General features: G+C 42.0%; 1 protein-coding gene across 1 annotated transcript in view; it reads left to right on the forward strand.

Moving 5' to 3' along the window:
- The window catches only part of LOC118093896 (guanylate cyclase 2G), a 34,869-nt gene extending 16,476 nt beyond the window's left edge, over positions 1-18,393 (forward strand). Inside the window, 15 exon segments of the mRNA XM_088669873.1 lie at positions 508-657; positions 768-827; positions 2,194-2,277; positions 2,885-2,989; positions 3,612-3,683; positions 5,238-5,403; positions 8,932-9,087; positions 12,282-12,459; positions 12,933-13,073; positions 13,948-14,140; positions 14,731-14,905; positions 15,892-15,990; positions 16,747-16,838; positions 17,865-17,972; positions 18,280-18,393. Coding sequence (XP_088525999.1) covers positions 508-657; positions 768-827; positions 2,194-2,277; positions 2,885-2,989; positions 3,612-3,683; positions 5,238-5,403; positions 8,932-9,087; positions 12,282-12,459; positions 12,933-13,073; positions 13,948-14,140; positions 14,731-14,905; positions 15,892-15,990; positions 16,747-16,838; positions 17,865-17,972; positions 18,280-18,393 — 1,893 coding nt within the window.

Raw genomic sequence — 18,393 nt, forward strand, 5'->3', positions numbered from 1 at the left:
ACTATTACAAATAATGCTAATAACAATGGCAGGTTTTGAGTATTTCAGTAATGGGGCTAAAATTAACGTGGCCATTTGGAATAAACTTTTGCATCTCGGCATTAATGAACTTAAATAATTAAATCAAAACTGAAATACAAAGTTGCTGAGTTGAGCACTGTAGCATGTTCAATATTTGTTTGTCCCTCATAAAGGCATAGGTCTCCAAAAAGAACCATATATTCAAAAATCTTGTAAACAAACAAATAGCATATCAAAAATGCCAAGCTGCTTATTTAGTTTTTCTCATGGCATTGACAATGACATTTTTGCCTTCACCAGTTTTGGAAATTTTAAATGTTCAATAGATTATTGTATTCTAATATTCTGTTCGAAGCTGCCCAGAGTGGCTGGGGAAACCCAGTCAGATGGGCGGGGTATAAATAATAATAAATTGTTATTAATTATTATTATTATTCAGGTCAATATATCAGCTTGTAACATTGCACCTTATATTATCTTTCAAAGGAAAACTTCTGTCTGTCTCAAGCAAGCACACCAGTGTCCAAAGGAACAGAGAGCTTTGGCTCCCATTTGTTTATTTCTAATAATGATGATTCTGGACCGAAGAACAAGCAAGGGAAAAAAGTATTTTACACCACTGTAGGACTTTATCAGGTGCATATGTGAACACCCAGAATATATTATGCCAAACGGAATTGTGTTCCGTTCACTTCTGTTAATGGTGCATTTTTTGTGTTTTTTTGTGTTATTTCTATTATGTACAGGAGAACAGGGCACAAACTGCCCAACAGAATAAAAGCCAGAATAAGACACAGGGTTCACAGGTAGGATTGTAAAATATGACAGTGTTAAGTTTCTTCAGGTTTTCCATAATATGTTTTAGCATTGCACAATGGACAGTACCTGTCTTTATAAAGTTCTTAGAATAACGTAGGCATGGTGTAAAGTAATAGATTGTGAACGTTTTCCAAGGTTGTGAATGTTCAGGTGCTAAACCAGACCCATTGGTTCCTATCAGTAGCATCACATGGTATAGTACAGCAACAGTAGGCACTATAATATATCTGCAAGTGATATTTCTAAAAGTATTAATCATTATATTACACTTGACTTATCACAAATTAGCTTGGGCTTTTGCCAGTACAAGCTGTACTTGTACTGTTGACACTTTTCTCAATTTAAATACAGAACGTTTCTCATTATGATGTAGGTTGTAATGTTGATCTGTTCCACATTAATATTTTAACTTTTATTGCTAAACAAGTGCACATTTGTTTCCTTTAAATGGCACAGTCACCCCCTGAGGCCAGTATTTAATTGTGGGGAAACAGAATTTTCTCAATTATTGCATTTGCTACTGTTGTCAGGAAAATAAACACATGAACACCATAGGACCTTACTGGATATTATTTGTGTTGCTATAATTCATAAAACACCCACTTGCACCGCTCACCATTTTATTTTATTTTTAAATGTATCTTTTTAAAAATATATATATATATAAAAATTGTGCTTTACAGCTGTGCTAGAATGGAGAAAAGGGGAGGAGAGAGATGCAAAGTTCTGCTGCATTGGCAGAGGTTATTCCACCTGTGGGATAACTTCATTTGATTCAGCCCATCCATCTTACCCTCTAGTGGACTTATTAGGGTTTTTATAATTCTTGAACTTGCAAAAGATGGAACCTATTAAGACGTTTATGAATCTGAGCTCATGATTCATTTTGCCTCAGACAAAAGCCATCAGCTGTAATGATTGTTCTACAGTTTACCACTCATGGTTTGTCATGAGCACAGGTTTGGGCGACAGACTAAGACAAACCATGTTTAACTCACAGTGACACACCAGCGACAGGAGTGGGGGAGCAGGAAAGCGGCCACAGTTTCCTCTCTGGCAGCCCACACCATGCAAGCCATAGTTGGGCTTAACATTCCATATGACCCGGGCCTATGTATCATTACGATTATGTAATATATTCCTCTTATTTGTCTGCCCATTATTTCTACCAATATGTACCCAGAGCAGCTAACCAAGTCCTCTGTAAATTCCTAGAGTGGCATACCGTAATTGATGCAGTCACACAGAAAGATCTTCAATGTATCCCTGAAGATGCCTACCAGACTACGTTGTTCATTTCCCTCCAACAGTTTCCATCTTAGTGTATTGTGCCTCTTACAATTTCTGTTTCAGGGAATTGTTGTTGCTCTCAAATTCATTGATAATCAAACAGATGCCTGGATCCGGAAACGATCAGTTCTCCAGGAGGTTCGGGTGGTATGTTTCACTCTTAAATAGTTTAACATCCTGTACGGTGGTGCCTCGGGTTACAAACACTTCGGGTTACAGACTCCGCTAACCTGGAAGTAGTACCTCGGGTTAAGAACTTTACCTCAGGATGAGAAAAGAAATCGGGCGGCGGCACGGCAGCAGCGGGACGCCCCATTAGCTAAAGTGGTACCTCAGGTTAAGAACGGTTTCAAGTTAAGAACAAATTAAGTTCGTAACCAGAGGTACCACTGTATTGCAAATTTCCATTTGAAGGGTAAACTAACTGTAGCTATTTCTGAAACAGGCAGGTGATCTAAAATTCACAACCGAAATCTGGAAGCTTATCGAGTAATGCAGAAAAACCATGAACTGACTGAAATTTCTAAATGAGGCTATAGGTCAATATGCTTTGGAAAACAGATTTAATTAGCGAGGTCACCAGCACAGGGCATTGTCTTGCTCTGACCAGATATCTCAGAGTGGTCCCATAGCTTATTTCTTATTCAATGCCAGTAAGAAGAAGCAGAGTAGGGTGAAAAAGATAGTACAGTATTTGCTTTGCTGTATGGTGTCAAATCTGGATACCACACTTCCCAACATTCCTTTGCTTTAGATGAGAGACTTGAGACATGAGAATCTGGTGGCCTTCTATGGGATATGTCCTGAAGCTCCAAACATGTGCATTGTGATGCATTACTGCAAGAAAGGTAGCCTAAAGGTATTGTACATCAAAGTTTAGAACAATTATTACATTAAAGTAGATTGTACTTATTGCCCTAGAAAGGATTACTAAAGCAATGTGTTGCCAAATCATATTATGCTATTTTTGGCTCTCTTCAATATTATATTGATCATCTATCTATCTATCTATCTATCATCTATCTATCTATCTATCTATCTTCTATCCTCCAATCTATCTATCTTCTATCCTCCAATGGAGGTGCCCTCCAGATATGCTCCTGACCAGTGGTAGCCAACATGGTTAATGTTCAGGAATAATGGGATGTGGTCCAGCACATCTGGAAGGCACATGGGGGGAGGAGGGGGGAGTCCTCATGCAGAAGTGGGAATACTTGCTCTAATGGGATGTAGTACGGTAGTTGAATACCACCTTAAATGTGGGGTTTGCCCCATAAAAGTCATGTGTACCTCAGTAATGTTTCCACAATACTTATAGTTTTGCCTTTTCAGTCATTTCAAAGAGGTTTGTCTTCTTTCCATCAGTATGAGTTAAGCATGGCTTCAGACAGCTGATATGTACTTACATGCCTACTTTGAGTGGTCAGGCAGCAAGTGCAATTGTATCTCAAAATAAATATTTCTACATGTGTATTTTCCAGGATGTTTTGATGCATTCTGATATTGAACTGGACTGGATATTCAAAATCTCCTTTGCCTATGACATAGTCAACGTAAGTATGGAGTAATGGAATTGCTGTCGGCTACTAGGATGCGGGTGGCGCTGTGGGTTAAACCACAGAGCCTAGGGCTTGCCGATCAGAAGGTAGGTGGTTCGAATCCCTGCAACGGGGTGAGCTCCCGTTGCTCGGTGGTCCCAGCTCCTGCCAACCTAGCAGTTCGAAAGCATGTCAAAGTGCAAGTAGATAAATAGGTACCGCTACAGCGGGAAGGTAAACGACATTTCCGTGCGCTGCTCTGGTTCGCCAGAAGTGGCTTTGTCATGCTGGCCACATGACTTGGAAGCTGTACGCTGGGTCCCTTGGCCAATAACGCGAGATGAGCGCCGCAACCCCAGAGTCGTCCGGGACTGGACCTAATGGTCAGGGGTCCCTTTACCTTTACCTTACTAGGACAATCATTAAAAAATGCTGTTATTGTAGTGACTGACTGCTGAAAAGAAGCCAGAAAGATTCATATCCATCACAAGCATCTGTTGTTTTTGTAGCTAAAGCATTGATGTTTATTAGAGAGAGAGTGTGTGTAAACTGCATGAAGTTTGCAACCTAATTCTAAATCTAAGGGATCTTCAGATGGTGCCGAAGCTGGATGCTCATTATCTGATGAAGTGGCTTGTTTGGAGCGTATCACACCAGTGTTTCAATATCAGAAGCGGCACTTTGAACAGTGTTGTTTTTAATGAGAATGTTTACAATGACCTAATAACATGCTTAGTCTTTGCATGTTACATGATCTTACCGGTAATAGCCACACACTTTTGATTATGCCATTTCTGTACCATGTTTAGACATCAGTGGCAAATGAAGAGGGTTTTCCATGGTTAGCAACAGTTGTAGAATTAACTTCCCTTTTACCAGGGCTGCCAACCCGACCTCAGTATTGTGGGTGCCCACCACTGCAATGCAGACGTGTGACATCACACGCACACTCTCCTCCTCTCCACATCCAGCGACACGCCCTTTTCCATGTCCGAGCTCCCCTCTACTGATAAAGGGTGCCTCGCTCACTGACTGCGGAGGGTGGAGCTGAACTGTTTCTCTCTCAGAGGCAGCCATGTAGCTGCCTTCCAGCTTTTCTCATTGACTTTGTGTGTGCCTGGCCCTCCACAATTATATTATTGTGGGTTCCCAAGAAGCCACGCTCCCTCTGGGCTTGCATTTTGTGCTAGGTTTTCAGTAGATGACATGTTCTGTTTTTCTTGTCTTATTTTTATTTGGATGTATGTATGTGTGTATATTTTTTCAACTGTGACCTCTCCCAAAGTAGAATGTATAAGATGAGTTTATGACCTCCAGAAAAGCCTACAGGTGGCAACAACTAGGAAACTCTGATCTAGAGACAAAAGCCGCAATCCAGAACATTGAAATCAAGTTGAAGTAAAAAAATTAAAGTGTTACCTATGTAACCTGCTAAAATAAATCTATGCAATGAATGGAATACAAAGCTAAAAAGTTCTTGTTTGTGGAAACTGCAAAATCCCAAGCTAACTTTCTTTGTTTGGTACATGTATTTCATGTCTTTGTCTACACTGTGTGTTTGAATTTTAGGGTATGGTGTTCATTCACAACAGCCCCCTGAATTCTCATGGAAACTTAAAGCCCACCAACTGCCTGGTAGACAGTCGCATGCAGGTGAAGCTGTGTGGCTTTGGGTTGTGGGAATTTAAGTATGGAAGGAAATATCAGGTAATGGCAGAAGAGAGCAATTATGCAGGTAAGAACATTAAGCACTTTCCATTCCAAGAAAAAGGCACCACCCACCAGAGCATTTTACATCCAAATGTTTTAGTAGAGGTTTATCTTTATTTTTATTTATTAAATTTATATACCACCCTTTATCCAAAGATCATAGGGTGGTTCACAGAATAAAGATACAAAATGAAAACACAAAAACAAACAAACTAATAACTCCCCTCCCACAAACACATTTAAAAGACTGTTGTTGTTGTTGTTTAGTCGTTTAGTCGTGTCCGACTCTTCGTGACCCCATAGACCAGAGCACGCCAGGCACTCCTGTCTTCCACTGCCTCCCACAGTTTAGTCAGACTCATGTTCGTAGCTTCGAGAACACTGTCCAACCATCTTGTCCTCTGTCGTCTCCTTCTCCTAGTGCCCTCAATCTTTCCCAACATCAGGGTCTTTTCCAGGGAGTCTTCTCTTCTCATGAGGTGGCCAAAGTATTGGAGCCTCAGCTTCACGATCTGTCCTTCCAGTGAGCACTCAGGGCTGATTTAAAAGACTGTAGATTATTTAATTAGTCCAAAGCCTAGTGATAGAGGAATGTTTTTGCCTGGTGCCAAAAGATATGTAATGAAGGCACCAGGTGAATCTCCCCAGAGAAAGCATTCCACAAATTGGGAGCCACAGCAGAAAAGGCCCTTTCTCATGTTGCCACACTCAGACCTCTCATGAAGGAGCTATGGGCCTCAGATGATGATCGCAGGGTTGGGTCCAGTTCATATGGGGAGAGGCGGTTCTTGCAGTCCTGAGCCATTTAAGGCTTTATAGGTCAAAAATAGCACTTTGTAATAAGCCAAGAAACTGACTGGCAGCCAGTGCAGTTGGGCCAGGGTTGGTGTATGCGCAAACCTTCTTCTCCCAGTATGTAACCTGGATGCTGAATTCAGCACCAGCTGAGGTTTCCAAGCCATCTTCGGAGGCAGCCCCACGTAAAATGTGTTGCAGTAAGCTAATGTTTAACATTGCTTGAAGGCATGTTCATTGCGCTAAGGGCCTATCTTTGGGCTGAATGGCGAGTTATACATTTTAATAAGAATATCCAGTCAGCAGATACCTGCATTTCACATTGCAGAGTACTGGAAATACAAAATCTTGTCATTATATGATTCTCTACCCAGCTGTTTAATGTATGTAATACAAGAGTCTCCACTCATGCTAGAAGGACTGGGAAATAGAAAAGAAAACAATTTGAAAATGCAACTGATTTGAATAGCATTCAGATATTGTGAAATATCAGGGGGTGGGTGCAGAGAGAATATCTCTGAGAATGCTGAATGCTGTGATTGTGAGGTTTATGACTTTCCCACAGCAAAGTTGTGTCTTTCCATGTTGCAATTACCGTATTTTTCCATGTATACAACAGTTTTTTTAATTATAAAAAGTGTCAAAAATTGGGGGTCGTCTTATACACGGATAGTGCAGGGGGGGGGGAAGGGCGATTGGTGTCAGTCGCGAGCAGGAGATTGTCAGCGGCGATTTGGCGGGTGATTGGTGGCTGCTGGCAGCGAGCAGATTGATGATTGGTGGCTTCAGCAGGTGTGCGATTGTCAGCGGCGGTCAGGCAGGTGAGCAATTGTCGGTAATTCCGCCCCCCAAAAAAGCTTGACAACTCTGGGCAATCCTCCCCCAGAAAAGCTTAACAACTGTGGGCAATCTCCCCCAATCTCCTTAATTTGGTGTCCCCAAAAATAGGGGTCACGGGAGAGTGTTATACACACACAAAAAATGGTATGTCTCCAACTGGCAAAGTCTCCTGGCAGGAGAGCAAATTGGGCAGGATGTTAGTTAGTGAGGTTTTGAGGGGTGGTGTAGTATCTTGGAAGCATTATGTGCAGGCAGTTGGTAACATGAACAGTTGTTATTAATTACAGATGGGTTATGAAATAATAATTAATTGTGGTTATCTGCTGGTTCACAGAGTAAGCTTCTGTGGAAACCCCAGAGGGAGAAACTAGGATTGACAGTTACAGAAATCTCCTGGTGCTTGTTTTCATACATTGTATCATGGCACATGATAAAAGATGGCACCTTCATGCCTTGGTGGCTGGCTCTGGGGAGTGGGTGTGGGGCAAGTTTCCATGTCCTCAAGTTGTTAGCAGTGCCCACAAGAAGTGGTCTGCATAATGGTGGGGTCGAAGCTGGCAATTACCTATTAGCAGGTGGGCAGCGCTTGGCCATGCCAAATTCTAATATACAAATAATCAATTAGACCAATGAACGATAAAGGCATAAATGCAATGAACAAAGTGAACTTCAACAATGAACAAAGTGAACTTCTAAGGAGCAGTGGTCATAAACCTATGTAACCACTGCTACCTGTACTAGAAAACCTGAGGTGTGCATTTGTTTGGTTTAATTTAATGGAATTTGTTCAATTTTATCATGTATGTTTTGTAAATGATTTTGGTCATCAGGACTCATGTTCATGTGGGTTCTCGTCCCTGACATCATTATTTTTTTGTAGCTAACGCTGAGGAAGATTGAGTTGAAACAGTGTTATTATCCGGATCATTGTCCTTATGATCACCTTGGCACCAGTTCACCTGTATTGACGTGCATCAACAGGCATTGACAGGCATTTCAAAGACTGCATTGCCAGATGAACATTATTTCAGTTACTATTAAGAGACTATAGTACTCACTTTGTTTATGTCAGGAACCTTATTCTAAATAATACATTGTGGTTTTGCATCATACTTTGTTGTTATGCTTTATGAATTTATGCCTCTATCGTTCATTGGTCTACGTGTTGCCTTTTTTTGTCACAAATTCTAATATACAGTCATACCTTGGTTCTCGAATGGCTTAGTTGTAAAACAAATCAGCTCCCAAACGCTGCAAAACCAGAAGTAAGTGTTTTGGTTTGCGAACGTTTTTCAGAAGCCGAACATCTGACGTGGCTTCCACTTGAGTGCAGGAAGCTCCTCCAGCCAATTAGAAGCCATGCCTTGATTTTTTGAGAACCAAGGTACCACTGTATACAAAGCTGTGGTATTCATTGCTGCCATGCAACATAACTGGATGTGTCTGGGACACAACTATCTACATGGACTTCCCTGTGATGTAGCATATGCTATGGCCTAAACGGAGAGGAATAAGCATCTGTAGAGAATGCAAAAAGGAAACAGGGATAGTTGAGGATTTCTGCCTTTGTGGATTCCTGTGTGAAATAATCTGTTCTGCACCTCTTGGAGTAAAGATTGAGATGCAGTGACACAGTTTGTTGGCATTTTGAACGAGTAAAGTTTCATAATGAATAGCTATTTTATTTATTTATTTATTTATTTTAAAAGTACAAATTAATGCGGAACAGAATGAAACAATAGGTTAACTTGTGATGAGACGGACCAGAAATGGATAGCTTTGTCCCCCTTTGGAAATGGGCAAAACTCGTAATTACTCACCTGGGGTAAAACTACAGCATAGCAGTAATTTTAACAGACTGTTGAGTCTTTTAAATACATGTTTCATCCTTCCAATATTTTCTCTCTTCTTATTTTAGAGCTTTACTGGACAGCACCTGAATTGCTAAGAATGGCAGAATATCCATTCCATGGCACCCAGAAGGGGGATGTGTACAGCTTTGCTATTATTATGAGAGAACTGATATACAATCATGAAGATGGTCCATTCCATGATCTAAGCCAGAATGCAGAAGGTTGTTCTGACCTGTGCTTTATTTTTTCTTCCAGCTGTGTAGGAAAAGCAACAAAGTCCTCTGCACGTGTGTGTGTGTGTGTGTGTGTGTGTGTGTGTGTGTGTACATCTAACATGTCCTCTTCCTCAAAATTATGCAGTCCACTAACAGAGAAACAATACAAACAATATACAGTATAATTATAGAGCAATGGAAGAAGAGGAAGATGAGATCAAAAAACATTAGGAAATTCTATACCTGTGGTTTGTTTATTCAAATAGTAAAAGGTAAAGGGACCGCTGACCGTTAGGTCCAGTCGTGACTGACTCTGGGGTTGCGGCGCTCATCTTGCTTTACTGGCCGAGGGAGCCAGCGTACAGCTTCCGGGTCATGTGGCCAGCATGACAAAGCCGCTTCTGGCAAACCAGAGCAGCACATGGAAACGCCGTTTACCTTCCCGCTGTAGCGGTACCTATTTATCTACTTGTACTTCGTGCTTTCGAACTGCTAGGTTGGCAGGAGCAGGGACCAAACAACAGGAGCTCATCCCGTCGCAGAGATTCGAACCGGCAGCGTTCTGATGGGCAAGCCCTAGGTTCTGTGGTTTAACCCACAGCACCACCCACTTCCCTTTATTCAGATAGTAGTAACCCTGAAATTAAAACTGCTACTAAAGAAAACATATGCATTATGCAACTCCCTTTGAAAAGCAATTCATCTAACAAATGATTCTCAAACTCTTGTTAGTAGAAAGACTGGGCCTGATTCAGTTTTACCTTAAGGAGTCACTCATGTTTTCTATCAATAGCGAATTATATTCCATACAATTTCTAGATATTAGCAATTTCCATACAATTTCCATACAATTGCTAATATTCTAGAGCAGGCATCCCCAAACTTTGGCCCTCCAGATGTTTTGGACTACAATTTCCATCATCCCTGACCACTGGTCCACTTAGCTAGGGGTCATGGGAGTTGTAGGCCAAACATCTGGAGGGCCGCAGTTTGGGCCTGTTCTAGAACCTTGGTTTCTTTTCTATTTTTTTAATTTCATTTTTTAATTGTTTCTCAAGAAATATCTCAAAGCCATTTCACAGTAAAAGCATCAACAATACAAACAATAACAGGTAGGAATACTAATATTTTCATCAAAATTGCAAAGTTTAAAATAGCGCTCGTGGTCAACAAGGTGAAAGTGTTCCAAAACAGGGTGCATATCTAAAAAGTTACCGAGCTTTGCTCAGAATCCAAATTTAAATAACTGTTTACTGCAAATACAGGCTATGGAAATTCATCCTATATTTAGCAAGAGTTTCACAAGTTAATCGGCTAACTCAGGGTCCTAAATAATGTCTACAAGATTAAGTTGCACAGTCCCAAAACCAACATTCCCATAAATAATTTCATAATGCCTAGTAGACCAAATATACTCCATATTTATTTGAATAAATTACTGTACTATATTGCAGATCTATTTCCAATTAGTTATGGCTGCAAGCAATATGCATTTAGATTGCTATGACATATCTCAGTCTCAAGACAGGAGTGCCTGGCGTGCTGTGGTCCATGGGGTCACGAAGAGTCGGACACGACTAAATGACTAAACAACAACAACAATCTCAGTCTAGCTCATGTTCGAAAGGAACTGGCTGAAAAGAACATATATTGCCATTTCTTTAACAACTACATGGCTTGTTGGGTCATTTCTGGGTAAAATTCAAAGCCCTACAGTGCTTGAGAAGAGCATTGTTTTCTTCCATATGAAGTTGTCCATACACAAAGACTCTATGGGCCTTCTCCTCATCTCTGCTTTTGAGCAAGGTTGCGAAGTGACTTCCAGAGACAGGAGAGATGTATTTTGGGCTTTTTCCCTTCTCTTGGGGAGAGTGGCTGTGCACACCAGGGGTTCCCAGAGTTATCTGAGGAATGGGGTTCACCACCTTTATTGTGACATTTAGGAAGCTGCTTTATACTGTGCCAGACCATGGGCCATTCAGAAGCATCAGCTCTCCAGTTTGCGCGGTCAGTAGACCAAATATACTCCATATTTATTTGAATAAATTACTGTACTATATTGCAGATCTATTTCCAATTGGTTATGGCTGCAAGCAATATGCATTTAGATTACTATGACATATCTCATGTTCGAAACCCCAGGCAGCCCCCGAGCGGAATAACAACACCAGACAACATTCTATGGGATTAAAATTGGCCAAAACTTTATTAAGATTCAGATGTAGGTAGATCTTGGCACAGGCATTGGGTGTTTATCCTTCCCAGCCCCGCAGCCGGGGGTCTGGGTAATTTCCGGGTTATCCAGCATATGTGGGGGTTGGGCTAGCTCTGGAGAACATATTTTCAAGCAGATAGTCCGCCCCCCTTTTCGCTGCCGCTGGAGGGGGGGGCAATGATGGCCCCTGGGCGAATGGTCAATGCCTCCCCCCTAGACCCCTTTAACGGGAATCCTGGTATCGCCGCTGCAATGGGGGCGGGGGGCACCTCTTCCACGGCCCCCCCAATTTTGGTGAATGTCTAAAGGATTCCGCCCAAGGCCTGCACCCGCCAAAGTTGTGACGAATTGCTACAGGAAAGGCGAAACCTGCCAATGCAGGGAAAGTCCTTTCCGGCCCTTCAACAGCGGCCTTGTCGTAGCAGCGCCTGCGTGCGTGTTTGCCTGCGGAAGAAAAAAAGGTTAACCTGCAATGTAAGCATTAATTTTTTGGAGTGGAAGGTGGGAAAGCTCTGGAGCCATCGACTGCTTCCCAGGTATGTCTCTCCTTCTGCCGTGGGCACTGGATGGTTACCTCCTCCTACCTGGCCAATCCCACCCTGGCAACACCTCCCCTGGCTAGATTGGATGGATGGCTGTGTGGGCGGAGACCACAGGTATCCAGCCTGGGAAGGTGGTGCCAGCCTCCGAACTGCTGGGGGCTGCCTGAGGTTCCCAGGGTGCCACGTGTGACTGCGCAAAATGTGCACCCCTTTTATATGGGGAGCGGTCATTATCAGACAAGGTTCTCTCCCAAACCTTGCTGGAGAGGCCAGAGATTGAACCTCAGACATTCTGTATGCAAAGCAGATTCTCTACCACTGAACAATGGTCCTTCCTCAAATGTTGAAAGCATATAAAATTAAAGGAACTGAAAGCAAAAAAAAGGGGGGGAATTAATATTCTGAAATCTGACTAATACTGTTTGTTTGGTTTTTTGTTCCAGAGATAATAAAAAGAATCCAGAACCCTAATTCTCCTGTTCCACTGCGCCCTTCTGTTTCGACACAGAAATGTAACGAAAGGATCATTGCACTTTTGAAGGCATGTTGGGATGAATATCCAGAGAGGAGGCCAGCATTCTTCAACATCAAGAGAGCACTGAGAGATGCCAGTCCAGAAGGGTGATTATTTTCCTTCCTGAGAAACCAAGTATGTGTGGTTATTATTCAGGACGGAAAGCTAACCTTCATGTTGGGTTCTGTTCCTGAAGATAAAAAAATAAACCACACATAAATTGTGTGGTTTCCAAATCTCAGTATTCTCATCTCTTTGCCTCCATTTGCTAAGCCAGAAAACTGTACAGTAATTGGATAGCAAGAGTTTCTGGGTGAGGGCAAATGCCCAAGGTAAGGATCACATCTGTTGCTCTGCCTATTATTATTATTATTTTTTGCCTCTTACCATGCCCACTGCTGGCATGTGGGCCCTGAAAGGTTGCCCATGTGGGAGTGTGAAAAGATTCTCTACACATGCATCAAAACAGTTCCAGAGACAACGATCTTACAAACAATGGAAAGAAGTTTGGTAGAAATGGATACGCACCTGTTCCTTCAAATGTTTATATATATATATATATTTTTAACATTTCCAGAAGTCATTTTGGTATCTTGGACAACATGGTGAATAAACTGGAAAAATATGCAAATCATCTGGAGGAAGTGGTTGAATCAAGGACAACTCAGCTGATGGCAGAGAAGAAGAAGACAGAAAAGCTTTTATCTGCTATGCTACCTGGGTAACGGAAAGCCTTCACTGCTTCTAAGTCATTCTCCAATAGAAGATGCATTGAAACACTTTCACCTTTGGAATAAGTCCTTTCCAAGAATGTGTTGGCAGTTATGTGCATTAGTGTAACCTATAGACCTTTGCTTGAACCCCAGTTTTCTTACATTTCATCTAGCTTAAAAAAGAAAGAACATGTCTCTATTGCATATAGTTATGGATATAGGTTTGGAAATATTAAAATATGATTACTCAGATTGAATTGGGCCACCACACACACACACACACACACACACACACGGTGGGAAACCAAACAATATGTACAAAAGATTCGTATATTAGTAGATATATGTATAACATGCAGTATATTATAATGTTATATAGGTATTACATGCAGTATATTAGAAGACGTTGTTTCAAAAATGTGTATATTAGTCAAAGCTATGCATAAAGGTGTGTATTAGGAGAAATTAACACTAAAATCCTGAATAAGATTCACCTTCTGTTGTGTGGGCAGGGCAGTCCCTCCCCTTACCTGGCCGATCCCCTGGCAACGCCTCCCCAGGCGGGATTGGACAATTAGCTGAGGTAGGCGGAGACCTCCAGGTATCCAGCCTGGGGAGGATGAAGCCAGCCTGAACTACTAGGAGACGCACTGGGATCCGAGGGGCTGTGCATGACCATGCACAAGGCGCCCCCTATTTGATGTGGGGAGCGGTCATTAGGAGAAATTAACACTAAAATACTGAATAATTTTCATGGGGAATTAAAAAATAAATATTTCCCAGATTGCTGCAGAAATGTGAACTGAATTTAAAACAGAAAAATGAGAAACCAAAACATATGGATTCCTTCCTCTCCGCCCTTTACCTGTGTTCTTCTTCCAGTTTCATTGGAGAACAACTTGTTGCTGGGAAATCAGTGGAACCCGAGAGCTTTGATTCAGTCTCCGTCTTCTTCTCAGACATTGTTGGCTTCACCAAGCTATGCTCTCTCAGCTCTCCATTACAGGTTGTGAATCTCCTCAATGACCTGTACAGTCTGTTTGATAACATCATTAAAAACTACGATGTCTACAAGGTAGGCAGACAGCATTCCCTGGGAGTGAGTGAGTGGGTTGATTTAAAGGGCATTCTTCTCTTTTTGTTGATGTTAATCTCTGCCTAGTTCTGGCCACATACACTTACTTGGCTCCCTTTCACCCAGAGGAAAGAACTAGCCATTGGGGAGTTCTGAAGTGCCTCGGGGCAGGCATTCTCAACTGGCCTTCTCAATTGACCTTCTCAATTGGAAGCCAGGCTAGCATGGATACAATGCACTGTGGGATGAGCTCACTCCAAAACTTAAAATTTTAAAATAAAACAATGAAGTTCCCCTCAAGGAAGGGCATGTCAAGTTATTCCTCTCGGTACCAATGGGGACACATCAATAATGGCCCATGTTTTGACACTTGCCATCAGTAGAGTATCTCTGAAGATAATAACGAGAAATGAATGAGGGATTACTGTCACCTAGCGCTGTGTGTGTGTGTGTGTGTGTGTGTGTGTCATATGTGGGTTCTGAATTGGGTATAACCATTTTAAGCAATTGAACTCTTAAGGCTTCCTTCATTTTCCCGTGTCTCACTTTTCAATTTAAAAAGCGCTAATGATTCCTTTGATTGCTTACAGGTTGAAACTATCGGAGATGCCTATATGGTTGCTAGCGGCCTCCCCATTCGCAACGGGAAGAAACATGTTGAGGAAATTGCTACCATGTCTTTGCACTTTCTCAATGCAATCATTTCCTTCAAGATTAGGCACATGCCGAAGGAGAAACTGAGCCTGCGTATTGGTATCCATACAGGTGAAAGGCAGTGGTTTCCTCTAAGCATGATTTTAAAGCTTTTGCTACATTGTTTGTTAAGTAAGGGTTCTGAGAGTTGCTATGAGACCCTCCCCCCCTCAGAGAACTACAAGTCCCAGAGTTCCTTGGAAAGAGGAATTGATTGTTAAACCACTCTGGGAATTGCAGCCATGTGAGAGAATAGGAATCTTATAACAATCTCCTCACCCTTAACAAACAGCAGGTTGCAGGATTCTTTGGGGGAAGCCACAACCGGGATTGCTTTAAATGGGTAGTTCAGTTGAATGCCACTCACAACTATGTTCCAGATTTTGACTGAGGGATAGCAACTAGTAAAACAAATTGAGACTCGTAGCTGCAAGTAAGATTGCAGTGAAATTACAGGGTCAAATCCTGTCATTGTGCCAATTAAATAGTATAACGAAGGGACTATTCATATTCAGCTTCAGTTTGTGTGCAGCTCTGTTCCAAGGACTTTGGGGGAGGCAGTGACACATTTTAAAGGAAATACAAACACGTTGAGACAAAAATTATCTTGTCGCGTGATATTGCAAACACAACACTTGATATTTGGTGCTGAAATATCAAGTATGGCTACAGATTGATGAACCATAAAAATAGGGATGTGTTGAGATAGTTTCTATTATAGCCCTTTGCTCTAATACCAAGTTAAAGCAATAAGTGTATTTTTGAATGTGGTCTATGTCACATTCTCATTTGTGTGTATCTATGAAAATGGCTGCAGAAATGTCTGACGTTAGTACACTTCAGAGTAACTCATTCTACTTGACTACTTCTCCCCCCCCCAAAAAAAACCCAAAAAAACATGACTGCTCTGTGGGAAGCAGAAAAGACTACTGGTAAATGGGGTCACATTGCTGTAAAATCCAAACATTGATTCATAACTCTCAAAAGCAGCATTGCATATGGGATTCTGCCTTTCTTTTCTCCGTGGCTAATGCCTTTCCTGGTGTTTGTTTTTCTAGGCCCTGTTGTTGCAGGTGTGGTGGGGATCACAAGGCCACGCTACTGCCTGTTTGGAGACACAGTGAATGTGGCTTCAAGGATGGAAAGTACCAGCTTACGTACGTTGCATGTATTTGTTATGTTATGAAGGTAACAGAAAGGTTGGTGTAAACTGCAAAAGGCGAGAGAACATGTTGTGCTTCAAAAGCCAATGAATGAAAGCTTAGAGCAGGGAGAGAAGCAGAACCTTCAGCAATCTATAATGAAGGCAGGTATTCTGGCCAGTTTCTGGGAAGCAACAAGAGAATCACATAGCTATTATGCCCTCCTTGTGTGCTTCCCCAAGGCAGGTGGTTGCTCATTATTGGCAATAGGTTAATGGACTTTGTTCAGTCTGAGTAGGAATTTTCTTCTTCTTTTTTTAGAGTATTACAAGGGGAAGAAAAATGAAAAGTTGGTGGGCACATTTCATGTCAAGAAATGTCATCATTCCCATACACCACACTTGCCTTTGAATTCACAGTTGAGACAGTGGTACTCAACACTGGGAGATGCTGCCCCCATTCTACTGCTTTTTACGCACCATGTCCCCTATGTTCTATAGTGGGTGGTCCTTAACAACCAGCTTCCAACCAATGCTCAGGCAGGTGTAAGGCCACTTGAGTTGTTAGTTGAAATCAGCTGCAGTTTCCTTGTGCCCACCTGTTTCTCTTACCTCATAGCCAGGTCCTAACACTGAAAGAGTTAGTTGGTATAAATATAAGCAACTGTCCATATTTGTTTTTTACCAGAACATTTTTAGAGTTTTGCTTCCCAATATAGGCAATCAATATGCAATATGCTAAATTCTTCTCTCTCTCTTTCTCTCTCTCTAGCTCTTCAAATCCATGTCTCTATGATCACAGCAAATGTTCTCCAAATGATTGGAGGTTATGATTTGCAGGAAAGAGGGACCATAAGAATAAAGGTATAGTTCTCATGGAAATAGGGGTTCATAGAGCTGGGAAGAACCCAGTGGTGATCTAGTCCAAGCTTCAGCACAAACACGAGGCCACAGGCTTCTGGTCATATGAATTTTTAAAATTCCAAGTCAGACAACAGTCCTCGACCACAAGCAAGGAGCAGATGCACTGGAGAAAGGTGTACCTTGTGAATACATCTGCCCGTAGCTTAATATTATGTGAAGTTGTGCATGTTGAGTTTTCAATTTCATGGTACCTTGGCCTCAGAACTAGGTGATGGATTGTCAGTAGGGTTGCCAGACTCAACAGAGGACAGGACTTTTGTGCCTTTAATTGCCCTGCTCTCTTTTGAGTCTGGAAACCTTAAAGAGAAACCAACAGACCCTTTGTTTAATTTCCAAGCAAAGGGTCTGCTGGTTTCTCTTTAAGGTTTCCAGACTCAAAAGAGAGCAGGGCAATTAAAGGCACAGATGTCCTGTCCTCTGTTGAGTCTGGCAACCCTAATTGTCAGGCACTTTGACTAGTAACAAATTTAGGTCAATCACTGAACTATGAGACGGGGGTGGTCATCTTAAGATGTTGGACAATACTATTTATTTATAATATATCCGTAAGCAGCCATTCCTGTTGGTTAGGTTCTAATATACATACAGTGTTCTGGGCCCAGAAAATCCTGTTGCATCCCATGATTCTGAGTAAGTCTTGACAGCAAGAGCCAGAGTTCTCCACCCCCTAAAAATGTCAGTCTAAATATGCATCTATACATATATATTAGGAACCAGAAATCTATGTCATGGACCTGTGCCCTGAGTCTAAATACCTAGCAATCTCCCTGATGTGGATACTGGAAGAAAGAATGGAAAATTCCAAGAATCCATCTTCCCTGTTTTTTTTCCACACCACCTTTACCTTTTACCTTGATTTTTCAAAGCACTAACTATTCCCAAGGTGTGTGCAATCATTTGGAGGATATGTTTTGTTGTGGTTATGTGAGGCAACTTTGCTTTCATGTTATTTCTCTTGGCTGACAGGGCAAAGGACAGCTAAGAACGTTTTGGCTGAAAGGAAAGGTTGGATTCCATCTGCCCCTACCAGAGTTTGGCAGTGATGTAGAAAGCCGCCCAAAGGGAAATGCTGAGGTAAACATGTAGCTATTAGACCCGGCAAGCAATAACATACATCGGACAATATTATATGTGATAAGTGCAGCGTTTGCATGGGAAAGGATTTGCGCTTGGGTGTAGGCCAAGCACACCCATCCCAAGGGGCACAAATGGGTGGTAGCTGAATTCCTGGTTGGTAAAGCATTCCGTTGCAGAATCTCCCAGGGTACACCGCTTCTGCTACATAGCTAGCTAGGCATTTACTCCCTAGCCTTGTGTCCTGAATGTTGGAGCAACAACATGACCACGTCTCTTTGTGAATGCAAATCCCCTCCCTTGACAGGGCACGCACAAGCAACCTGAAACTTTCCCTGAACCTGGCACTTTAAGCCCCTCCTTGACCTTGGAGACAGAGGAGGAGGGGATGGAAGAGATCCTAACGACCCAAGTCTTCTAG

Source organism: Zootoca vivipara, chromosome 5 (genome assembly GCF_965207765.1).
Source record: "Zootoca vivipara chromosome 5, rZooViv2.hap1.1, whole genome shotgun sequence".
NCBI lineage: Eukaryota > Metazoa > Chordata > Lepidosauria > Squamata > Lacertidae > Zootoca > Zootoca vivipara.